The sequence below is a fragment of the Gopherus flavomarginatus genome, chromosome 25 (assembly GCF_025201925.1).
Source record: "Gopherus flavomarginatus isolate rGopFla2 chromosome 25, rGopFla2.mat.asm, whole genome shotgun sequence".
In the NCBI taxonomy this organism is placed as follows: Eukaryota; Metazoa; Chordata; order Testudines; family Testudinidae; genus Gopherus; species Gopherus flavomarginatus.
Window position 1 is genome coordinate 12,347,251 of NC_066641.1, and position 25,448 is coordinate 12,372,698.

General features: G+C 54.1%; 1 protein-coding gene across 1 annotated transcript in view; it reads left to right on the plus strand.

The window, feature by feature from the left end:
- The first annotated feature begins 172 nt into the window (after nucleotides 1-172).
- ERBB2 (erb-b2 receptor tyrosine kinase 2) overlaps nucleotides 173-25,448 on the plus strand; it is a 40,032-nt gene continuing 14,756 nt past the window's right edge. Inside the window, exons 1-9 of the mRNA XM_050935352.1 lie at nucleotides 173-363; nucleotides 17,914-18,065; nucleotides 19,624-19,810; nucleotides 22,129-22,266; nucleotides 22,812-22,880; nucleotides 23,594-23,706; nucleotides 23,989-24,130; nucleotides 24,879-24,995; nucleotides 25,259-25,385. Coding sequence (XP_050791309.1) covers nucleotides 276-363; nucleotides 17,914-18,065; nucleotides 19,624-19,810; nucleotides 22,129-22,266; nucleotides 22,812-22,880; nucleotides 23,594-23,706; nucleotides 23,989-24,130; nucleotides 24,879-24,995; nucleotides 25,259-25,385 — 1,133 coding nt within the window. The 5' untranslated portion in view covers nucleotides 173-275. The remainder of the gene's footprint in view (nucleotides 364-17,913; nucleotides 18,066-19,623; nucleotides 19,811-22,128; nucleotides 22,267-22,811; nucleotides 22,881-23,593; nucleotides 23,707-23,988; nucleotides 24,131-24,878; nucleotides 24,996-25,258; nucleotides 25,386-25,448) is intronic.

The following is a 25,448-nucleotide window of genomic DNA, read 5'->3' on the forward strand; positions in this document are numbered from 1 at the left end:
GTGAAATCAGAAGGACCCTGCAGCAACAGGACAGAGAGAAGTGCTTTCCCAGGAGGCACACAATGGTCTTGGCATGCTACAAGGAGTGAGACTGCCTAGCCACTCCCAAGGGAGTTGGAATCCAGCTCGGGGGCGCGCGGCACGTCCCCGCCTCCCAGAGGAGGAAGTGCTGTGCACGAATAGAGTTGTGGCAGTGGGAGTGCAAAGGAAGGGAAACCCACCCAAACTTTCTGGGAAGCCCCCTCTCTGCAACAAGCCATGGGCTGCTGTCTGCAATGAAAAAGATGATCCTTCCCAGCAGCTGCTGCTTCTGCATGGGGCTACTTTTAGCCTCTTTCTTGCCAGGCTGTTGGAGCACAGAAGGTGGGTCAGATTTGGAAAAAAAAAAAAGAGAGAGAAAAGCAAGTTTGTGTGGGACGTTGGGAAAGAGAAACTTCAGCTCAGGGAGAGAGATCTTAGGATGTGGGCGAAGAAAAATCAAAAGAAGCACACGCAGCCCCGGAAAAGAAAGGGGGGCGGTGCAAACCCAAAAAACTTTGTCTGAAGTTTTGTGTAACTTGCATAAAGAAACCTGACCTAGTTTAACAATCTTATTGTCGATACTCAAAGATCTACCGAGAACGCAGAAATTAATCATTCCACCCAGCAGGATGAGGTGTGAGGGGGAGCTTGTTAATTACTTTTGCGATCATGACATTGACTGGGTCCCATGAGTCCTGGTTTAGCAAGGATTTAGCTGGAGCTTTCAGAGCAGGGCTGCCGCTTCACCGGGGAGCGTGTCTCTAGATGTTGTCGTTTTGTGTTGTTTTAGACACGCACGGAGAGGGACCCTTCCCAGGGACCATCCAGACGTGACTAGAGAGGCAGAGAACTGCGGTTGCATCAGGAGTGCAGGGAGGGGGAGACTTGGCTGGTTTTTAAAATGGTTTCTTTCATTCCCTGTTCTCGTTGTTGCTGTTACAAGGAAAGAGTGGGTTTCAAAAATAGGATCCATGGAGTTTGCCTAATAGCACAAAACCGATAACATGCAGACACTCATGCATGCAAAGATCTGGAGTGAGTTGTGTATCTAAGCACTGCGTTGTAAGGGGACAGAGTTACCCATCTGGTTGTTGTGTACAGTAGTAGATGGCTGGATCAGACTTTACTTTCTCTAAGGTGCTGGACGAACACTACAGGCTGAATTTTTCTCTTTAGTTGTATTTTACTCCGTGTGTGAAATCACCTCTGAGGATGAATCTCGAATCCAGTAATAGTTTACCTGGGCAATTATTTCATGGCTCACTCACAAATTAAAACGTCTGGAAAGGAGTTTATGTTACCAATTTCAGAGGCTGGGATCCTAACCAGTTTTTGTGATGGGGCTGGTTGAAGTGGATACTTGTTTGGCGTGTTTCAACATTTGCAGTGAGGAAATAAGTGAGGCCCAAAAGATTTTAGCTTTTTTGATTTATGCAGAAGGCAAGTTGTTTATTGAAAATGTTACCACCTCATCCATCTTGTCTGCAGATTACAGTGTCAAGCTGTTTATTGTATTTGAATACTGTGGGGCTGCAGCTTTATTGATGCAGTTACATTTTGTAGTTCATTGGCTGTTGGGCGAGAGGACAGACAGGAAATTCTAGGTGCTGATTCCCAAGGGAGTTATCCAGTATGTCAGATTTAGGTAAATAATCCATAGCACCTTATGCACAAACCCAAATATTTACTAACTAGTTGTGTTTGTTTTCTGATGTCTTAGCTGAGTATGAGTTGGATCTGCCAATTGGGCAGGTCTACTTTAAACCAATATCTAGGCCGTAGGGTCCCTGTAATACACTATATTTAGTGATAAGAGCTCCTGGGTAATGTGGCCCTCAGAGAACAGTATTCTATAAAAGACCTCTGATCCTGAAGTGCTTCAGAGACTTTACATATACAGGAGTAAGGATATATATCACTCACAAGGTGAGATGCAGCCAGTTCTGGGGTGGATCCCATCAGCTTCCTAACAACACAGAGCAATACTATCCAACGGTTTGAGGGAGAAAGTGAAGGGGAAAACTCCTTCAGTTGAATCTGCAGGAGTGAAGGGGGATATAGGGTGGCAGAATGTATTTACTCAGATTGGAATTGGCAAAGACAGCCAGATTATCACCCCCTACTCCCAACGGGAGAAACTCCCACAGGATCTTTAATTACTTTAGTTGCTGTCTCAGCCAAAAAACAGCACCAGTGACCCCCTTACTGCCATGGTGGGACATTGGTTCAGAAAGAGCATCACCTACTGACTTGAAAGCTCTGCTTGGGTTTCCTGTGTGCTTGTGTGTGTCTGTCTGTCCCATAGACATTCCATCTAGGCCCAACCCTGCTAAGCTGGTGAGATCCAAGCAGCACGTGGACACTGAATTCTGAATCGCCTTTTCCAGTTCGCATGCCAATAAGGTGCTTTGTGTTTGTCGGGATCAGAATATCTGAAAAAATGTTTGTTAATTGTTCTTCCTAATTTCCCTGGAGAGAGAACCTGTTCCCAGGAATGGGGACATCCTGGCAGGGCCTGAGTTACAATGTTCCAAAATAAATAGTGATAACACCCTGACACTGAAAAGAGTCACTGGGGATTTTCAACTTCTATATCCTAGTTTTGGGATGCAGGGCTTTACAGGTGTGCATGCCCCAATCCTGCAAACACAGAAGCCCATGCATAACTCGACACACATGTGTCTTCCCATTAACTTCACTGGAATGATTCATGTAGGTCAAGTTACACACATGCTTGAGTGTTTGCAGGACTGGCGCCTGTCGTGATTCGGTCCACTGGGTTACAGCATCCCTGTTGGTTACAGTAGAATTACTTTGGGCACTAAGAGAACTTGAATCTGATAACGTTTAGGGCACAAGGTCAGGCCCGTCTGTTTACACAATGGGTGATTGCAAGGTTTATGTGCAGCTTATCCTTGGGGTGAGTCTCTGTGTGTGTTGTTTGTGGATGTTTTGCACATGATCCTGGAATCAGTGCATCTAAAAATCTAACTAAATAACTATCTCCAACGTACTGGTCAGGCTATGGAATCGGCCAGGTTTGCAGTGGGAAAAGCCCTGTTAAATCGCATCCTCCCCGCAGGTTCAGGATTGTTCCATGGGTCTATTCTCTGTGCTTTTGCAGTCCTCCAGTTTTAAGCATTTGTAGAGATGGAGCATCCAGACTCTTCCTTAAGATCCAGTTCCACAGCCTAATGGATCCCTCCATTAGAAATCTTTGCCCGTAGAGTCCCCTCTTCAATTCTCTCTCTCCAGACCCTGCTTAGATTTTTTTTTTAAATGGTGGCTGTTATTTTAATGTAGGTAATAAATAATAGCACCTACAGGCCCCACCTGAGATCAGGACCCCATTGTGCTTGGTGAGGCATAGTCCTAGAGTAAGACACAATCCCTGGCCGAAGGGCTGATGCCAAGGATCACAGTGTGCTCTGCTTTGTACCCCTCTGCAGATGTCTAGTGATAGGCCCATTTCACTCGAGGCTGAATCCTGCACCTGTGCCCCTGGGTGATTAGCACCCACTCCTGTTTCTCCCCGGGGCTCCTTGAGAAGGAGGCTTCTCTCTCAGGAGCTGTGTAACCAGATAATGTTTGCAGCCACACAGTTCAGCCTTTTCAAAACAAAGTATTATTTAGTACTCAACAGGATCACAGTAGGGAGAATAGGGTTAAAACAACAAAGGCCAACATGCATGAATCGTACCAACACTTTGTTCTTTCCTTGCAAGGTTTGGGCAAGTTGCACTCAGCCTAGACATCCTCCACCTGGCCTGGGAGAGCCAGACAGCCTGCTCAGCATCCTCTCTGTGCATCCCTGTCAGAGATTCACCTCCTGCTCCTGCTGCCCACTCACCACCCTTCCTCTCTAGCCGGGGGAATTGTAATGGTTTAGTGTCCCTTTGATCCTAGGCTTGGGCCTGGGAAAAATTAACCTGCTGGCTGAGCTGGAGAGAGACAGATGGGCATTTCCCAATTAATAACACCCCAATTTCCCCTGTCCCCACCATTGCTCCCTGGAAGACCCATGGTATTCTCTCTGGAGGTACCGTCTCTCCATCATTGTTTTGTTTTCTGTCTGTTTCCTTCCTCTGATTTAATGCCATGGAATCAGGGAAGATAATATCAAGCAGACAAACTGGGGCACACATAATTATTAATAGAAACAATAGAGGAATCTCCCACACTCTCCACAGCAAGTCAATAGAATATAGAGGCTTTCATAGCTAAGTGGCCTGTTTGAATCCAGTCAAAGTCAGTACAAGTTACAATCTGATGGCTTTTTCAGTGGCAAATGTGTGATGAGTTTGTGACACCTCAGTCCAGTTTGCAGTGGAGAAGTGTTGGCACTAATTGGAACCCTTGTTAGCAGGGATTGAAAGCTAGACTCCCTGCTCTGCTGAAGCAGCAAAGAATCCTGTGGCACCTTCTAGACTAACAGACGTTTTGGAGCATGAGCTTTCGTGGGTGAATTCACCCATGAAAGCTCATGCTCCAAAACATCTGTTAGTCTAGAAGGTGCCACAGGATTCTTTGCTGCTTTTACAGATCCAGACTAACACAGCTACCCCTCTGATACTTGCTCTGCTGAAGAATTGTTCCCTCCAGGTCAGGTCTGAGAGTTGTTAGCAGAGTTTGATGCATGTTTGTGTGGGGAGCTCTCCCCACTGCTGCCCTGCTCTATGGTTAAACAAAGGCTTTCTGTCTCCCAGGTTTTTAAACAGGTTCTATGCACACTGAGACATTTAACAGCAGTATAAAGAAGAGGCCCTTAGCCTCCCAGCGAAATGTCCAGTGCTGATTGAATGAGTGAGCCTTTAATGATTGATAATTGACTAACCTTGCTGGACGCCTGGGCTGTCTCACATTCCTATGCAACTTTAACAACCTGCACCCACCCTCCTTCTTTGGCACCCGGCTCCCTTTAGATTTACCGCCAGAGGCACAGAGCACAGCTGGGGAGGCAGGAGACCGCACCATCCACCACCCCCTCCACCACTGCCCTCAGGCCAGCCTGGTGAAACGGGAGATAGCAGAGAAGGAGGGCGGGGAAAGGGACAGTCTTCCTGTAACGGATGGATGGATCTCAGCTTGGGACCTGCTCAAGGATGTTGCATCTGAGGCTGTGTAGGTTGGGATGCACTCTCCGTGGAGTGCTCATTGTAATTCTCCGTCCCCTAGTATGTGGGTGAGATGGGATCATAGTCAGAGCATTGATTCCACCTCCTGAAACAGCAGGATACATCCCCCCTCCCCTCAGAGAGGACAGAGCAAGTAGGGCAGCACTCGGCATCTTCCTTTTCTAGTTTACACGCTGGCTGGCCAGCGCTGGAGGCCAATGCTTCTTAGCCTCTCCCCAGACCGAGGACAGCCCAGAAAACAGCAGGGCACGCTTTCCACACCTTCCCTCCCTACACGGCATCCCTGCAACCTGTCTTGTGCCTGACCCCCAGGGAGAGTTTGGTCTCTACCACCTGCTTAGTCCTCTGCGGAGGCTACCAATAAAGGGATCCGCAGGTGCTGAGTGTGATGCTTCTCTGTGCTGTTCGGTTTCTTAAGTCCAGAAGCTGAGACTATCCTAAGAGAGTCAGGTACCCAATGTTCACTGAATCTCCCTTAGGAAATTCCTCCCTCCCATAGGCTCCTTTGAACAACCCGCCCCTGGTTAACAAATGGCTGTAGAGGCAAAATGGACCCGGTGGTTACGCCACTAGCCAGGGATTTAAGAAACTCGGGTTTAAGTCTCTGCTCTGTCACTGCACCCTGCATGACTCTGGGCAAGTCAGTTAGCCTCTCCATGCCTTATTTTCCCCATCTGCACAGTGGGGATAACTACCTTGCCTCATGTGGCTGTGTGAGGATAAATGCAAAGCTTGTGAGGTGTTTAGATCAGGTTCCTACCAGCAGATAAATAGATTCAAAGGAACATTATACAAATCGTGTGGCTAGGCTAATGATTTATATGGATCCAGACAGAGATAAAAGCTGCCCTGTCTTATTCTTAGGAGCACATGCAACAGCTTTGAAAAGAGAGGCCATCAAGCTAGAGCCAGACACTACCCCACCAGCAGTCCCTCCACCCCCCAAATCTCAGCATGGCACTGACCCTCTTCCAAAAGGCAGAGTAAACAGACAGGTCTTGCCTCATGCCGGGAAGATCAACAGACCCTGTGGGGAGGGGAAGGAGAGAATTGGGGATAGAAGGATGAGAGTTGGAAGCCAAAGCTCATGGATTTTGGAAGCCTGATTCCATTTAATTGTTACTGGGCATCCAAATCCAGCTCTGAGAAACCTCCCCTGTAAAATGTACTCGTGCTCCTGGGGCCAGGTGTTGTTTGGTAAAAGGCCAGCAGTTCTCACTGAACTCTTGTGAAAATCTGGCCCTGCTGCAGGTGCTGGGTCCTTCTGGCCTTTGCCGCACCGAAAGCCCCATCTCAGCTGCCACAGTTCATTGTTCTCTGGAATCCTACACCAATCTCGATTAGCAGGTGGATTTAGACCTTGAGCTTTGACTGCAGGTGATAGCTTGTTTTCGCTTTCTTGCCGTCTATGGGAGATGGGACCTTCCCCCTCGAATGATTCCCCTGGCAGCATGAAGCTTTACGTACTCTGTTCTGCTCTATGCACTGGGCACGCGCTTGGATCTGTTCTGGTCAAATGATGGTCCCCAGGACAGTTTGGTTGGGTCCCAGGATCCTCTAGGAAACAACACACACCTTTGAGAGCCCCACCTCCCTCTGCATAGCACCCATGCTGCTCGAAGGGGAGAAGCTTCCAAATCCAAAAGGGATTCCCACATCATGCTGTCCTCCGTGTGCTCAGTTGGGGCGGTCGGGAAACTGGGGAACCCCTGTGATGGTGCAGGGCTGAGCCAGGAAGCTCACAAGGACGGATCAGGTCAGCCCCTGGCATTAATTATTCTCTTTCTCTCCGTATCGCCCCAGCCTCTGGGGGATTCCTCTCTGTGCTAGCCTAGCATGAAATACAAATCTGCCCTGGCCCAGCTTGTTCTGAAGGTGACCTTTAAACTCATGCCACAGCAGGGATCTGCCACACTCAGACCTCTCCTGAGCCTCCCTGAGTCTCAGCAGCAGCTGTTAAATGTTAACTCAGCTTTCCAGAGCCCTGCCTGCTGGGCCCTGGGAAATGCAGCAACTGGGGAGGGGCAGGGGCTACTCTGAGTAGTGGGGTGGGTAAGAAATGGGTGGGGACAGGAAATAGGGGGGCCCTGCTGGCTTCCCCAACTAATGGGACTGGAGATAAATGTATCCACGGATATGTGTTTGGTGCAGTGGGTCCCAGCCTGCCATGCTTTGTCACAGAGCTTGGGCCCTTGCGATGGTGGCAGCCACCCTGGGGAGGGCTAGAGGGACTGAACCGAAGGGGTCGGACACCCACTGGCTCACCAGAGTCCAGTCGACGCTCCTGTCGGAGTCAGGTGCTGCCCCAGAGCGCTGGCAGGGCAAGGCAATGTTAGCAGCTGCACTCTGGCAGGCTGGAAGGGGATGGCAGCAAAGCCGCGGAGTGAGGAATGGTGCCAGGGAGCTGGCAGGAGGAAGGGGCAGAGAACACAGAGGAAGCTGAGACCAGGCTTAGCACAAGAGAGAGCTGCAGACAATGACATCGAGTTTAGGAGCCCGGGGCTGGACAGCACATTGGAGCCCCCCAAGGGGATCAAGGAGACGGCTCCAAACTCAGCCCCCCACTCAGCCCCTTTTTGCCAGGCCAGAATGCCTCGCCTTTTGACATTTAGCACAAACCTTTCCCGGGACAAGGGACAGGTCAGGAGCAGGCTGCGCAGACACGTCCTGTGACCCAGAGCAGGCGGGAGGCTGCTGGACGCAGCTGGCTTTACGCACAAGGCATGCCGTTGCTGGGCAGCTGCTTGGCCCCAGGCAAGCTGTCAGTCAGGCCGCATGGGGAGTGATCTGTTTGCTGTCCCAGCTCACAGGCCGAAAGCTGAGGAGGGTTGGTAATTTAGCACTGCGGAGGTGGGGTAGGAACAAGGAGATTTAGGAACCTCTCCCTGAAGTAACAGTGTGCCTGTGACAAAGAGAGAGGAGGCAAAACGGCATCTCGCTGAATCTCTGTGTGGATCAGGTTTTTCCAACCTGGATTTAAAGTCCGCAAGCCTGTAGGCTTCCCAGCCCAACCCAGGCTAAATCCCTGATCCCTGCTGCTCAGTCACGTAGCTGATGCTGCCCAAGCTTGGCCCGAGCTTTTCAGGAATCTGACAAATGGAATCCTGGCTCCCGTGATCTGTGGCGAGCAGCCAGTGAGCTTCTGCTGTAGGGTCACCGGGCCAAATGCCAGCACTGCTCTTCGGGGTGTATGACAAGGCAGTTTGCTTTTACTGTGAGGGACTTGTGGGGCACAGAGTGAACCTCAAAGGCTCAACAACTGCTGCCCCTTTTCTTCCTCCCCACCCCCACCTCAGTAGCTAGCAGAGAAATGTTTGCTCCCCCTCCTATTTTTTCCCATAATTCTGCATCCTGAAGAATTAAACAAATCCACAAGGCTACCAAATGGGAGGTGAGAGCAAGGGGGGCAGGGGGTGAGTCAGGACTCCTGGGTTCTATTCCTGGCTGTCCGCATGACCTGTTGTGTGACTTTGGGTCAGTCAGGTCATCATTCTGTGCCTCAGTTTCCCTACCTGCCAAATGGTATAACTTCCTTATTCAGCACTTGACAACTGCCTGCTGCGCATACCTTAATTTAAGCTTAAATTCATTAAAATGGGGATAATAAGCCTGGAGTCTGGGAGTGTGGAGAAAGTTTGTTCATGTGTACAGGACTTTGAGATGCTCATATGAAAGGCAAAGGGACATGAATATAAAATTCCCCAGTGATCAGTCCTGGGGCTCAATACCCCAGCTGGTGGAAAGTTTGGGGGGAGGGCAGGGGATACCAACCAAGCTGATTGAAGGGAAAGGACCTGGCTTGCACGAACTAGTCTCTGTCCCTCTGTCCCTCAGTTGTCACTCCCTGCTCTTCCCTTCCGATCCCTTGTATTTGCCAGCCTACATTCTCTCCTGGGGAATCAGGTACATGTCCATTTTACCTGTGCAAAGTCTTCACTTGCGTACACAGTCCAGACTAGGTGGGGGTGAGGTACTGTTTGCACACCCACTCGTGCAACAGTAGACGTGTGTGTGTGTGCAGGGGGGGGATGCTGGGATAGCTGCAAACCACCCCCAGGAGACCAAGGGGGACAGATCCTGAGTGAAGACCCTTTGGAGAACAGAGGTAGCACAGGGGCAGTGCGGCCCAGGGGTTATTGATTCCCACCCATCTTGCTTCCGAGGCAGAGTTGCCCATCTCTCGTGGCTGCGGGTGGCCCAGGCTGTTTGCTGGCTTGCCTAAGAGGCGCTGTTAATTTGAATCTGCCCTCCGCCCAAGCGCCAGATGAGAGCTCCAGAGTCAGGCCCCCCCATTCAGCTGGGCCATGCAGGCCTGAGGCCTACCGCTGTCGTTGCTAGGAGACTGGCTACCGACATCCAGAGAATGCCTGGCCGTGGGGAGTTGACTTTATTACAGGCCCTCGCGGGCCATTGTCCCCTGTAGAGACCCCGCTGTGGACTGAATGCTGGGAATGAGATGTCCTTAGCACGCCTGCCTCTTTGGGGGGGCGGGTGGGAGAAGCCGAGGAGGAATGGCGCGGTGGTGCCACCCCCCGCCATTGTGGGGGCCAACGGCGAGGGTTGCCAGTTTTGGTTGGATGTATTCCTGGAGATTTCATCACAACATAATCTTTAATTAAAGATTAATCTTTAATTCCTGGAGACTCCAGGTCAACCCTCCTAAGGATATCCAGCAACTCAGCTGCTTCCCCAAGGGGAAACACATGCCCCCCAAAGAAGTTTTCCCTCTGTACTATCCTGATGGGCCACCCACCCGACTGAGCCTAAGGGAAGACCCTGTTCCTCCAACAAGTTGGTGCAGCCCATTGGTCAGCTTCCCCCCATGCCTGATCCACAGAGGATCTGTCTTGCTTAAACTTAGCTCCGGAGGTTCCCTGGGTCAATCGGTGGGGTGTTGGCCAAGATGGCAGCTGTCATAGAAGTGGGACCATATCCTGGATTTGAGGTGGAAGTATGGCGGGGGTCCAGCTCAGAGGAGGACCAGTAACACGCATGCACCACTGGGTTACACCAGCATCTCTGTGGGAATTGGGTCTCTCTGCCCCGTGGACCGGATGCGTCTAGGAAAACATCACACATTCCAGAACTTCAAACGGGACTTGGCTCTGAGTTTCTGGTGCCTTATTGTCTGTGTGTTTGTTGTACTCAGGCCCTGGCTCATCTTTAAGAAGTAAAATGTTCAATATTTATTATCCTCTTGCAGCTATTTTACCCCCGTTTGGTTCTGATCACTTATAAATATTGGGACCCAAAATGGACATGGTGAAGAATCTTGGCTTGCCCCCTAGGTGGCACACACTACCCTGGGCAAGCAGAGTCAGGGTGATGGCCTGTCGAGCCCACGTGCACCTGGCAGGCCTGCGCCACCCTGGGTGAGCGGACAGTAGGCAGCTCACAGCGTATGGTGACAACCACAGCGGTTGCAGGAGGCAGGGCTGGGGGAAGGCTGCGTCAGGGCAGGCGAGGCGGAGGTGTGTCAGGGAGGGGAAGCTTGGCTCCACAACATTGCATCAGTCCTTTGCCTTTTTAAACACGCCCAACCTGAAAAAGCGGTTCCGTCAAAAACGGCAACTGCCTGGGGGTGACCTGCTGCCTCCATCAATCGCGGAGACAGGGTGAGGCAGAGCCTTGGCCGTACTGCCCTGCGAGGAGTCTGTGGTAGCAAGGGGGGCCTCAGGTGGGAGCACTTGTGTCCCTGAGCCACCAGGTCCTGTGTTTCTGTCCCAACCCAGGGATTAACATTGTCTAGAAATCGCCCTGCGCTAGCTCAACCCCAAGGTATGGGCTGGAGGCACGAATTGCAGGGGCCAGTTTTCTGCCCCGTGCTATGCAGGAGGTCAGAGTAGACAATCAGGATGGGCCCTTCTGGTTTTAAACTCTGTGAATCTGCCCAAACCAAAGGGGCACCAAGGCCTCTGGTATCCTATGACCACAGCTCAGCAGAAAGAATGAAGAGCCCCAGCACAGAGACTTATCTCCAGGTCGACTGTTCCCTCACAGATGCAACAGACATCCTCCTGGCTGACACAATGGGGACTGAACTGGAAACCACCAGCCCTAAAAGCAGGAGTTGCTACAGCTAGAGCTAAGGATTCATAGCTGTCTAGGGGGAGGTTGTAACAACTCACATCATGTCACTGAACTCCCTCAGGCACGAGTTGCTTGAGCAAAAGCTGGGGTACAAGGGTCTCCCCTGTTCCCAGAGCGTCCCGGCAGGGAAAGCCACAGGTGGGGTTTCAGGGAGGGATAAACGGACACGCCTCTGTTTCTCTCCCTAAATGATCAACTGAATAGCTTAAAATATTGTCCTCCATGTACAGCACACCTTAAAGCTGGGCCCGGAGCTGACTCCTTCCTGGGCTGCAGCCCTGTCTGGTGAAGGGAATGTTTTCTCTCCGGATAAATGGTAACAAGGGGGTAACTAGTAAAATTGCAGTGGTGTGTGAACGCTAGACAGCCTGTTGGCCTTCATAGCTTCCCCTCATCAAGCCCAAGAACCAGACTGACTTGCCGCTACTGACGCTGCTCAGCACAGCGGGTACAGAGACAGAGATGCTGGGCCGAGCACATTAACGGCCTAAGGGTGGTTTGCTGACCCCAGTGCAATGAGTTTGTTGGGTCTCAGCTGAGTTCCTATTGGGCAAACATCCACCTCACACAAAACCCACCATCCTGTTTGGGATTAATTGACCTATGGCCTCTGTTACCGGAGCGCCTCACAGCCTTTTAATGTATTTGTTCTCACACCCCCGTGAGGCAAGGCCATGCTATTATGCCCATTTTATAGATGGGGAAACGGAGGCAAGGAGAGGCTAAGCGACTTGCCCATGGTGAGATAGGAAATCGAGGCCTGGTCTCCTGAGGCCCAGACTAGAATCCTAACCCTAGCATCAAGTTTCCCCTCATTTCATACAGTGGTGATAGAGATTGTCCCAACGCCCTTCATCTTCCAACTCCCCTCCCCCAGTGATCAGCACAACCTCAGCTGGGGATGTCGGGCAACCAGGTGGGTGTGTATTAAACCTGATGCATGTGCTCACTGACCCGAACCAGAACTCACAACCCTTTGGGGTCTGATCCTTATGGTTTGGGGCCATCTGCCATTGCCATTCCTCGGAGAAGCAACTGTTCCTAGTTTTGTTTGTCTGGGGTGGGCTCTGACCAGCAGCTCTCTTAACAATTGGGTCTTTTTTATCACCCCAGTTGGACTCTAGGAGAAAATCCCGCATCCCTCTAGCTCCCCCGGCGCCCTCACTGCACACTTAATGCCAGCCACTGACACAGGGATTTGAGAGCCACCTGTAACATCAGAGCGAGCCACAGGAGTGATGTTTCTATGATCTGAGGGACTCTGGGTGTCCCTCTCTGGATGTGATAAGAAATGGAGCCCTCGCGTGCCCCTTCGGTCCGGTGGCTTCCTCCGGAACCGCCTGGGTTTTTTAAACCAGCGTCTGCTGGCTGGGCTTGGATTACAAAACCCATGTCTCTGATTTCATGAGCTGCAGTTGGACAGAACTTGGGTTTAATTGCTTCAGTGCCTGGCGCGTGTGTAGTGTGGGGGTGGGAGTTAAGAGGGATTTGTACAAAAATAATGTACCTCTGATACTGCATCGGACACAGCCATATCATGGGCACGACTGCCCCTCCAGCACTGTGTGCTGCAATGCCCCATCTGCCAATGGCCCTCCATGCACAGCTTCCTCTCCAGTGCCGCAGCATGCATGCCTAGGGGAAAACATGCTCCTCCATAGCTTCTCTTGCACCCCATCAAAGTGCAGCTGTTGCAATGGAGCACTGGCTATTTAGCAGAACTCTGGCAGCAAGGGGGTTAAAGTTACATTGGCCACTGTCTGCATTCACCCAGGTATCTGTATGTGTGTTGGAAAGAGAGGGGCTATAGGAATCATTCTACTGCCAACCTCCTCCCTCATGGACCAGGTTTGGAAGTCCGTCTTCATCTGAGAATGAGGATGACAGACAGGCGGATGGTGGGGGAAGAGGGAGAAAGCTTCTCCAGAAGTTCTGATAAATGCTTCAAAGTTTGGATACTTCTCCAAACTTTCCAGGCTTGTGTCTGCAAAATCCAGGTGGAGAGTAGGTAGGACAGATTCTGGATCTGTTTTGGTTCCTATCCGGTGACACTCTCCTGCCTCCCAGTATTTCAATGGCACGAGCCTGGAAACAGGTGGAGAGCGAACATAATGGTCTCCCAAAGCGTTTCAACTTCTATGGGAAGTTGGGGGTTCGGTTTGAGTCTGGGGCACGCTTCAGTGCGCCCGGTGGTTTCAATCCACATGTAAGCCCCACCCTTGATTATCTAACTCCAACGAGCCATCAGCATGGCTGTAAGGATTGTTTACCAGGAGCCTTGCAGAGTCAATTTCCCACTAAGGAGGCTTATCTGATCAAATGCCAGAGCACCAGTGGCAGCGAGCTGGCGGGAGCAAGCTGCCTTTTCTCCCTGCCGGATGACTGATCATGGCATTGCTTTCCCTGTGTGTCTGTCTGCAGGGAGGGACCCTGGGAGGGAAGTACATGCAGCTCTTCCTTTCTGCTGGCCAATCAGAAAAATGAGGTCTTAGATCACCTGCCCTAAGATGTGTTTTATAAGTAGTGTTTCCTTTGTTGGGTGCGCATAGGGGAGCCAATAGGGGCAATGCTATAGGGGGATGTTGGGTGAGGCAGCCAAAGCCAGCATGAGAGTTCTCTTCCCACTGGCACGTGGTCAGGTTTGTAGATGCAGCACCCTTGACTGGCGTTCGTTCTGCCCATGCCAACGCATCTTATGCTTGTAGGTGTAACCCATGGCCACGCGGTGTGATGCTCTGTCTCCCTCTCGTGGTGGCTGGGCAGGCAGACGCTCAAGCTAAGGTCCGGAGGTCCCTCATCTGATCCCCGCAGCCGACAAACCACCAACGGGGATTGTGTTACATAGAACTGCAGCTCCCTGAACAAGTGTGAACAATAGGCCAGGACCCGTGAGCCAGCGGCTTGGAATTGGAGTCTGCATCCAGATCCCAGTATCTCCCATGTTTGAGCTTTGGTAATAGAGGGACTAGTTAGTTAGTTAGGCTCTGAAACTCCTGCCCCCAAAGTGGGGTACCTTGTATTGGCAGGGCGTGGGGGCGCTGTTTAGTTCCATCTTTAGACTGAGAGCTCTCTGGGGAAGGGACTTTCTCTTGCTCTGTGTCTGTGCAGCACCTCGCAGGATAGGGCCCTGATCTCGGCTGAGGCGTTACCCCAATACATGTACCAGTCTCTTTGTTGAGCTGGTTTTGATGGTCTTGTTCTGATTCTGACGGAACCTTCTGCAGTAAGGGAAACTCACAGGGCTGATAAGTGTGTTCCTGGGCAAACAAGAGGTTTGCACAAACACTTGTGAGTCCAGACTCCTCGTTTGACTGGGATCGCACAGTGCACCAATCGCAGAGTCGTGAGTAGAACCAGGGAATCCTGTACAAAGACTCCTGACACTGACCGGACTCTGCTGCAAACTAATCTGAGTCCACTTGTCATGCAAGCCCTGTAGACCCAGAATCACGTGTTGGTTTTCCAACGACTTCCAGCCACCTGGAGCAACTGCTCTGCAGCAGCACTGTGCTTTTATCCTGGTTTGAAGTGTAGATCTGAACAGGGAACAAAGTTGAGGTGCAGGGTTCCTATCCTGGGCTCTTCTGGAACCTGTTTCACCCCAAAAGACTTAGCTTCCAAACCAGCTAACCTTGGAGGTGTAGTGCCATAGGAGTAACAATCTCCAGTCCCTTCCGACATTCCGCTCAGCGCAACACCCACGAGGACTGGATAGTCGGGCCTGTTTGGAATAGCCTGCTTGTTTATCACCCTGTCTCTTTCCTTTCTCCCCCCTCCCTTCTGGGGGGCTCTTCTAGGGAGCACAGGATAGGAACTTCCTTGGAATTGGAAGGCGGTTCGCTAAGGCTTTTCAGTTTGAACGTGTGCACACCCTTGGTCTCCAGAGCAGCAGGTGTGACCAAGCCAGGAGGAGGTGGAGATGCTGCGTGGGTTTGTGCTACTGTGTGTTTCTTCTCTCACTGGGCTGATTTCCTAGCCCAGCTCCACCCCAGCCCTGCTACAGAAGAGGCAGCAAAACTGAGAGCTTTGAAGCCAGCGTAACTGGGTTACGTAATGCCTGGGGCCCTTGGAAACCTGGCTGGCATCCAGCCCGCAGCGGTTTGGGGTGCCCACCCCGTGCTGGCTGTGTGCATCAGGACTGTTTTGTTTGGGGCAGCTGGGATTTTAGGAAACATGGCGCAGGGGTGCTGAGCTGATGCCAATCCAGGGGTATGCGCACCTGTCCCTTAGCTACGATTGAAGGATAGTAATAGTGTGGTGCAACCCATCCTAACCACCGCATACCATCCTAGGGAAGTAAAGCAGGGGGACCCCATGGCATATAAACAGGGCGCATGACAGGAGTCGGGGAATGGATACTCTGGGGTCAGAGGGGAAGGATCTAAACCAAGTGGTTCCCTGTGCCCCTGGGAGGAGCCATGGAGGCCCATCAAATGCTCTGTCCTCGGTTACTCTCAGCAGAGCTAAGGGCTCATACCCACCAGTGATTCAAGCAGCAACATGGAAACATCCCCCCAGTTTCTGGGGTGGGAGGGGGGAGCAACCTCTCTCCCCGCCCCAGCCTGGGAAAGTGAAACTGACTCATTTGGCTGGGCATCCCCAGGAACAAAAGAGCAGGGCCAGCAGACAAGCAGCATGGCTGGGGAACGGGAACGGGAACGGGAACACTTCAGTCTGACGCGCCTGGGAGGCTGTTCGGACCAGTATGGTCCGGGGTGAAAGGGCAGGGAATGAGACAGGACTCCTGGGAAGGGCAGGGTGTTAGTGGTTGGAGCAGGGGACTTGGAGGCCAGCTTTCTGGCTCTGAAGGGCGTGTGATCTCGTTACTAAAGCTCAGGAGTGGGATCCAGGGATCCTGAGTTTCTGTTCTCCAGCTGACTGGATGACTTGGGGCAAGTGCCGAATTTCTCCCTCTGTGAAGTGGGGCGGACGGGACTCCCCTGCTCAGGGAGAGAGGAGAGTCACTCAGCCTTTGTGACCGGCAGGAAAGTCGCTTTGTGGGCATCCGGATAAAACTCTCCTTGCTGGAGTTCCACGTTGACAGCTTCTGTCTAACATTAATTGACAGGAGCCTTTTGTTAGCTGATCACAATGGTGGGGGTGAGAGGTCCTGACACACAGAAGCCATCAATCCATTTGGCCTCCCACTGGGGCCTCCCCCACTCACGAGGAGCTTTTATCTGAGGCAGTGAGGGGGCTGAGAATGGGGGCTGGGACCAAACAAATTGCTCATTTAGAGGGTTGTGGCTAAACCCCATTGTTCTGCCTTGTGGTGGGGAGAAGTCATACAGGAAGCCCATAGGAAGCTGTTGAAAGCGCTCCCGAGATAAATGGATGTTACTTTAGTCCATGGCATTTCCTGTGGAAAGTGACACTTCCTAAACACGTCCGGCGTCCAGACCGTGTGGGGAGTGAGTCCGTGACCCAGAGAGTATTAATGCCGGCCTCACTACGCTTCCAGAAGTTGGGGGCGAGGGGCTTCCAGTGACAGGAAATCCTGAACTGTCCCCAGAGCTGAGGGGGTTTAAACTTGGCTTGGATACTGAGCCTCAGTAGCCAACCAGGTGGGCCTCTCTCCCTCTCTGTCGGATTTCTAGAGATCAGCAGGGTTTGTAACAAACGTGGCACAGTGCACGGCTGTGCAGTGCTCCTCACAATCCTCCTGCAACTTCGAACCTGCTTTGCATCCGCTCCAATCACTTCAAGATAAAAATAAACCCGGCACTTCGCCCAGATGCTCCATTGCTCCGATTCCCGTCAGATCCTTCCTCTCTGTCCGGCACAAGTCCTGGCACAATCAACCGTTTCTCGACTCTCTGCTTTAAACCCAGCTTGACCCTGGCAAACGCCAGTGAAAGGATTTTTGGGGGAGGGAGTGGGGTGCTTGTAAATTCCTTTTTTGTAATCTCTCCCACAGGGTTTCTGCCAGGCTTCAGACAGCTGCTGCCTGATTTACAGCCACTCCGCAGTGGTTGGGTGTATGGTCAACCTTTGAAATGGTTAACGGGAACCTGCCTACAGATGGGCAGGTTCTGACCAAAGTGGGCTTCAGGAGGCAAAAGAAAAGTCTGGGGATTTGCAGGAGGCTGAGTTTAAAAACACCACTCCAGGCGCTTTTATCTGTTGAGACCTGAGTACAGGGCCCTGTGTTTTCCTTGCAGCCGCTGATGCGTAATAATCCCCTGTGAGTCTCTTTTGTGTATTTACGGGAGCATCTAGGGGCGTAGTTGATTAGGGCTGAAGTGGCAGGTGCTGCACCCCCATGCGCTAACAGAATCCCAGCCCCAGGAATTTGCGATCTAACTAGACCAGCCAGGAAGGCGTGTTCCTCCCATTTTACAGGTGGGGAACTGAGGCCCAGAGGCACATAATGGCTGGGCTTTCTACAGAGCTCAGCAAGCCCTTTGGAAAACCTGCCCTAAATGGCAACTGAGCTCTGCTGCAAATCTGGCCCCATAGGCATGAGAACTAGAGGTCAGGCCGCCCTTCCTCTCTCTTGCCCTGCAGAAGGGCCAAGCACTCACTAGCTCTCCTGGGGTGGAGCAGCCTTTAGCAAAACGGTGCCGCGTGTCTCTCCGAATGGCATCCATCGTCTCTGCCCCTGTCCAAAGCTCTGACCACCACCCCCACCCAGCCTCACTGGCTTTTCCTTTCCACCCCCCTGCAGTCTGCACGGGCACTGACATGAAGCTGCTGCGTCCCTCCAGCCCCGAAAACCACTACGCCACCCTCAGCCGCCTCTACCAGGACTGCCAGGTGGTGCAGGGCAACCTGGAGATCACCTACCTGGGGCCAGACGCCGACATGTCCTTCCTCAAGGTGAGCAACTCAGCGGGGATGGGGGGAACCTTGACCCTGAGCTCAGCATCCTCCCTTCACCCCTCCTGCAGTGGGACGCTAGCTAACATAGCAACCCCTACTGTCAGGTCATGGCATTGCAGGGCCCTTGCCTCTCCCGCCCCGAGCTGATCATCTCTTTGGCCTTGCGATGGCCTGTTTCTGTCCGTGTCTCACCCCTCTCACGCTACCCCCCAGCCCATCCTCAGGGCTCATTCCTTAGCCCCACCCTGGGCTGGCCAGGCCTTGTGTTGGGGCTGGTCGGGGAACTCTCCGTTCTGGGTTCTGGCCCATGGATCACTTGCTACCTCCAAGCCCTGTGCTGCTTGCCTGTGGCTAGTAGAGCCCTTCCTCTAGTTCCTTCCATCTCATTCCTCCTCTGAATGCCAACCCAGAGGGCTTCCAGGGCCCACCGCAGAGAATAATTGCATCCTGGCCCTTCCCAGACAGCCAGCACCCCCTGACTCCTCTCGCGGGCTGAGTTCTCGCTCTCTGTGCAGCCCGCCCTGACCCTATCACAGCTGGGGTCACTCCGGGTAACGAAGCCAGCAGATCAGGCTCAGCTGGGGGATAGCTGCTTCTCACAGGCAAGGCTGAGCCCGGCTCTCCTTAGAGGGCAGCCAGCCTGGGATATGACTCTCTCCAAGAAGACACTGGGGTCTGTCCCTGCAGGGGATAACACAGTAGCAACCACCTTCAGGTGGGCATTGACCACCAGTCCTTCAGCACTAAATGCAACATCCTTTATGGCTGGAGCTAAAGGAGTAACTCCCCTCGCCAGTGGCTGTAGTAGATTCTTATCTGGGTGACACAGGCCCCGCACTCACCTGCCTGTAAGGAACCCCAGGGCAGCATCTTGACAAGTCTCCTCAGCCAGCGGGAGCTGTTCCAGCTCAGCTCATGAAGTCTTTGCCTGGGGACCCAGGTTCTGTTCCTGCTGCTGCCAGTTTCCCAGGGGTGAGGTTACCCCTTGTCCCCTGTTTATTGAGGGTGGAGCACACGCTCCTGGCTGGAGGGTCTGGAGAGCGGGGAGCACCTGCCGAGGCGCTGGGCTCACTCTCGGCAATTTCCTCCTCTGGTTAAAAGACCAGGCATTCTCAATGGGCTGGTCCTGGCAGGGTCTGGGGATCCAGAAAGAACAAGGAGGGGGGGGGCTACGAACCGCAATCCTTGCATCTGGAGGCATCTTTCCAGCCCAGCCCAGAGTCAGGGGGCTGAGAGGCTTGTCTGCCTCAGGGGAGGGAAGATCTCCGGCTCTCCCCACAGAAAGTCATCTCCATCTTCCCAGTGCTTGCTGCATTCCCCTGGGTGCTCTGACCCCATGAAAGTGCCTGTACCTGAAGTGCTCCTGCCTCTGCTAAGGTTGGCCTGTGGTCATGGGCAGAGACATGGGGGTTGCCCTTTAGCTCAGGCAGTAGCAGCTCCTGTGCTTAGCTCCAGGGCTCGTAGGTTCTGCACCCACTGACGGCCCCATTCAGGGGCTATTGCCTCAGCCTGATGGTGCCCAGCCTCCTCCTGACCCTGCTCTCTGCCTGTCTAGGATATCAAGGAGGTCCAGGGCTACGTGCTGATTGCGCAGAATCAAGTGAGCCACATGCAGCTGGAGAGCCTGCGCATCATCCGGGGCACCCAGCTCTACGAGGAGAAATACGCTCTGGCCGTTCTCGCCAACTCCGACCCCACTGGGACGGTGGGGCTGCAGGAGCTGGGCATGAGGCATCTGACAGGTGGGGAGGCTGGCTCCTGAGCCAGTTGGGGGGCCCGGGCTCATCCCAATGAGCACTTAGAATTAGGGGGGATGCACCAGGGACCTCTTTAGAAGAGCTGATTAGTTTGCGGACGATACCAAACTGGGAGGGATTGCAACTGCTTTGGAGGACAGGGTCAAAATTCAAAATGATCTGGACAAGTTGGAGAAATGGTCTGAGGTAAACAGGATGAAGTTCAATAAAGATAAATGCAAAGTGCTCCACTTAGGAAGGAACAATCAGTTTCACACATACAGAATGGGAAGAGACTGTCTAGGAAGGAGTATGGCAGAAAGAGATCTAGGGGTCATAGTGGACCACAAGCTTAATATGAGTCAACAGTGTGATACTGTTGCAAAAAAAGCAAACGTGATTCTGGGATGCATTAACAGGTGTGTTGTAAACAAGACACGAGAAGTCATTCTTCCGCTTTACTCTGCGCTGGTTAGGCCTCAACTGGAGTATTGTGTCCAGTTCTGGGCACCGCATTTCAAGAAAGATGTGGAGAAATTGGAGAGGGTCCAGAGAAGAGCAACAAGAATGATTAAAGGTCTTGAGAACATGACCTATGAAGGAAGGCTGAAGGAACTGGGTTTGTTTAGTTTGGAAAAGAGAAGACTGAGAGGGGACATGATAGCAGTTTTCAGGTATCTAAAAGGGTGTCATCAGGAGGAGGGAGAAAACTTGTTCACCTTAGCCTCCAATGATAGAACAAGAAGCAATGGGCTTAAACTGCAGCAAGGGAGATTTAGGTTGGACACTAGGAAAAAGTTCCTAACTGTCAGGGTAGTTAAACACTGGAATAGATTGCCTAGGGAAGTTGTGGAATCTCCATCTCTGGAGATATTTAAGAGTAGGTTAGATAAATGTCTATCAGGGATGGTCTAGACAGTATTTGGTCCTGCCATGAGGGCAGGGGACTGGACTCGATGACCTCTCGAGGTCCCTTCCAGTCCTAGAGTCTATGAGTCACTGAACCACTAGGCCAGAGCAAAGCAGTGGCCTGTCTAGTGCAATATCTCTACCTTGTTGGACCGGTGATCCCTGTAGCCTGGTATCCAGGCCTCCATGCTGTGCCCAACCAGACCCCTGGTCCATGTGGTCTAGCATCCCCTCGCTGCACCGGATCAGACCCCTGCTCCATGCGGTCTGGCATCCCCCTCACTGCACCGGATCAGACCCCTGCTCCATGCGGTCTGGCATCCCCTTGCTGTACCGGATCAGACCTCTGCTCCATGCGGTCTGGCATCCCCTTCGCTGCACCGGATCAGACCCCTGCTCCATGCGGTCTGGCATCCCCCTTGCTGCACCGGATCAGACCCCTGCTCCATGCGGTCTGGCATCCCCCTCGCTGCACCGGATCAGACCCCTGCTCCATGCGGTCTGGCATCCCCTTGCTGTACCAGATCAGACCCCTGCTCCATGCGGTCTGGCATCCCCCTCGCTGCACCGGATCAGACCCCTGCTCCATGCGGTCTGGCATCCCCCTTGCTGTACCTGATCAGACCCGTACTCCATGCGGTCTGGCATCCCCCTTGCTGTACCTGATCAGACCCGTACTCCATGCGGTCTGGCATCCCCCTTGCTGCACCGGATCAGACCCCTGCTCCATGTGGTCTGGCATCCCCCTTGCTGTACCTGATCAGACCCGTACTCCATGCGGTCTGGCATCCCCCTTGCTGCACCGGATCAGACCCCTGCTCCATGTGGTCTGGCATCCCCCTTGCTGTACCTGATCAGACCCCTGCTCCATGTGGTCTGGTATCCGCCCCGCTGCACCGGATCAGACTAGTGCCTGGTAATCCTGACCTCCCTGCCACACCAGTTCAGACCAGTAGGCCCAACCAGTCACACATCTCCCTTTCTCTGAGCATGGCCAGTACCAGATGCACAAGGCTCCTAGTGATGCAGTAGCCCAGCAGTGGGCTTGGTGGGGGGAGATTCTTCCTGGCCACCCTGAGAGCTGACTGGTGCCCTGGAGCATGAGGATCGACAGCCCTCACCGGCCGTGCTGCTGCAGATGAAGCTATCAAGATCAAAGGCCTTTCTGAGAATCCCTCAGTGCTTTACCTGGCTAATGTCATTTCAAATAAGCTTGCGGCCCCCTCAACTGGGGGCTGGATTCCCCAGCCGCCAGGAGAATGTCACGTATCTGGGTCATGTGGGAGCACCGGGGTTGGCCGGGCTGGGTCACCTGCTGGTCTGTGTCACCCAGTCTCCCTCAGTGGCCACGCGGGTGGGAGGCCTGTAGCTGTCCCTGCTGCTCTGCTTACTGTCCTGTCCTCCCCCGGCTCCAGAGATCCTGAAAGGCGGGGTGCACATCGAGGGCAACCCCCAGCTGTGTTTCCAGGAGACGATCCTGTGGGGCGACATCTTCCACAAACACAACGACCTGGCCCTGCACCAGCAGATCAACAGCAGCAGGGAGAGGACGTGTACGTGCCCGGGTGGGGTCCCTCCGCGTGCAACCTGCCTCCCAGGGAGGGAGGGAGGGATCGTCCGCCTCCTTGGCGGGGGTGACAAGATGCCCGGCGTGTCGGACCTGGCCTGTCCAATCCTAGCGCCGGCCTGCGGGCAAGTTTGTGGGGCTCTGGCTCTGGAGAGGAGATGTGGGACTGTCCTGTGCCAGATGCCAGGGGTGGGGCCTCTACACCCTTCAGGAACCGAGCCTGGCACACCCCAATAGGCTGGTTTATGACTCCCCCAGGGTTGACACTCAGCCACTCACAGCTGAGCCTCCCCCACCTGCCCCACAGTCCTTTGCTCCCGACTGGCCTGTCCCAGGGGGACGTTGGTGCCTCAAGCCGGAGGCTAGTCATGGAGCGAGGATCCTGCACCCCAGCTGGCTGCTCGATGAGCCTGGGCAGGGGGTTGCCATGCCTGGGGGAGGAGGGCGAGGCAGAAGCATGCTGCCTCTTTCTCCCAGGGCAGAGTCTCGGGCATCCTCTAACGCCCTCGGTCTCCTCTCCATCCCGTCCAGGTGCTGACTGCCGACGCTTCTGTTCCCAAGGGCACTGCTGGGGGGAAGGGCCGCAGTACTGCCAGACACGTGAGCACCGGGCACGGGGGGAGAGGCCGTGCTGGACTCAGGTCTCCGCCCATGGCCTGCAGGGGCACATGGGGCTAGCTCGTCCGTCATGCAAATAGGGCACGGACCCTACAAAGCCTGGCTGGGCTGGGGGCACCGTGCCAAGCAGGGCCCGATCGGAATACTCAGCGGCGGTCCAGGGCTTCGGCGGCACTTCCTCAGCGGGGGGTCTGCTCTGGGTCTTCCGAAATGCCGCCGAAGACCCCCAGAGCGGACCCCCCGCCACTGAAGTGCTGCCGAAGACCCGCAGAACAGGGCCCCCTTAGGCACAGGGCCTGATTCCGGGGAATTGGGGGAATCGGCATAAAGCCGGCCCTGGTGCCAAGGTCCCAGCTGTGTTGCCGGGAGGTGAAACAAGCATGTTGGTGCCCAGCAGAACTGTGTGGCTTCCTAACCCCGCCACGAGCGAGGGGTGGGGCAGGTGCCGGGGGAGGATGGCAGAGGTGTGGCTGGGCGGTTGGTGGAGATGCACGTTGGGGAAACGCAGGGTGTGGCTGGGGGGTGGAGAAAGGAGGCACAGACACAGGAGTGGGGCGGGATGAGGGGGAAATGGATCCATTGAACAGGGGAGATTTCAGGATGCGCAGAGCCCCCAGATGTCAAGAGCCTGTCACACGGCCACAGCCAAACGTCCAGGTCCTCATGGTTCCTCCCCACTTCTCTCTCTGCCTCAGTGACCCAAAGCATCTGCGACGGGTGCCCCAGGTGCAAGGGCACAAAGCCCACGGACTGCTGCCACGAGCAGTGTGCGGCGGGCTGCACTGGGCCCAAACACTCGGACTGCCTGGTGAGTGCCAGCCCCCGCCCCAGCGCCATCCGTGGGTGTGAGCGTGGCCGAGGGCCTAGCACAGTGGATGGTGCAGGAGGGAGGGGTTAGCGTGGTGGGAGTGGGAGGGTGGCAGGTGGGGTAGGCGCGGTGGGAATGGCTGGAGCAGGTGCAGAGAGACTCGCGTGGGGGATGGAATGGGAAGGTTGGTTGGAGCTGGTGGAGTTGGCATAGAAGAGGTTAGGGACTGGTGCAGGGGGGTGTCCCAGCTGCTCACACTCTGGCTGGCTGGCTCCCCCCCAGGCCTGCCTGCACGTCAACCGCAGTGGGATCTGTGAGCTGCACTGCCCACCCCTCTTTATCTACAATTCGGACATCTTCCAGTCGGTGCCCAACCGGGACGGGCGCTACACCTTCGGAGCCAGCTGTGTCAGGAAGTGCCCCTGTAAGCACCGCTTCCTCCGAGAGGATCCCGGGGGGTGGGCTCTGCGGGATGCCCCACTTCCTGCCAGCTGTGTATGTGGGCTTTGGCCATGCACCCTAGCCCCGTGGAGAGACCCCCAGGGCAACCCCCCCCCAGGCCTCCATTTGCAAAGTGCCCCCTGCTGGCAGGGCAGGATGGTGGGAGGTGCTTCTACTGGCGCTTCCCAAAGTCGGGTCTGGCTCCCAGGGGGCCACAAGCTCCTGGAGCCCAAGGCCCATAGCCCTCCCCCGCTCCAAAACCCCCACAACGCACAATGCAATTCTCGTTAACTGGGCAGCCACATTGCAAACAAAGCCCTTCGTGTTGGAATGCAGCAGCTGAGGGGTTAATGGGGAGGGAGCTAAAGCAAGGGGGCTTTGCCCTTAGCTGCACGGGGGGGGGGGGGGCATTTCCCCTCCCCCCACCCAGGGTCAGAGTCTGGGATCCAAGCTCGGTGACCAAAGTGAAGTCCCCAGATCGGACCCAGGCTCTGTGTGAGCTGGTCAGACTCGTGTATCTCGTCACTGTAGCCTCTGGATGCCTCCTGCTCCTCGGTGCCATTTATCCCCCCAGCGAATAGAGACCAAGCCCCAGAGGGGTGAAGGGATTTGCCCAAGGTCCCACAGGCAGTCGGTGACAGAGCAGGGAATTGACGGAAAGTCTCCTGAGTCACAGGCTAATGCCCTAACCACAGGGCCATCTTTCCTCCCCATATCTCCCTCTCCCACAGACAATTACCTGGCCACGGAGGTGGGCTCCTGCACGCTGGTGTGTCCCCAGGACAACCAGGAGGTGAGCACGGACAGTGTGCAGAAGTGTGAGAAGTGCAGCAAGCCCTGCCCGGAAGGTAATGTTCCCCTATCCCCTGTGCCCCACCCTGGAAAGCCCCTCTCCTGGAGGGACTCGGGGAGGCACATCCAGCAGTTTAGGAGCATGGGATTTTTTGAATTTGAGGAGAGGGAGCTGCGTGAAGGTCTGGGGGACTGCAAGAGTGTCTCCGTTCTGAGGCTCAATGGGTGGAATGGAAGCACATGGGTGGTCCGTGCAGGGTTATTCCACACCAGGGTTCCCTCCCAACCCCTCTCAGCCCCCTGCCCTGCTCTCTCCTAGGCTGCTATGGGTTGGGCGTGGATTTCTTGAAGGGCGTCCGAGCTGTCAACTCCTCCAACATCCAGCACTTTGCCCACTGCACCAAGATCTTTGGCAGCCTGGCCTTCCTGCCTGAGACCTTCACGGGGTGAGTAGCGGTGCCAGGTGCCCCCATCTCCACTGCCAGTTGTCCAGCCCAGGCAAGCTCAGC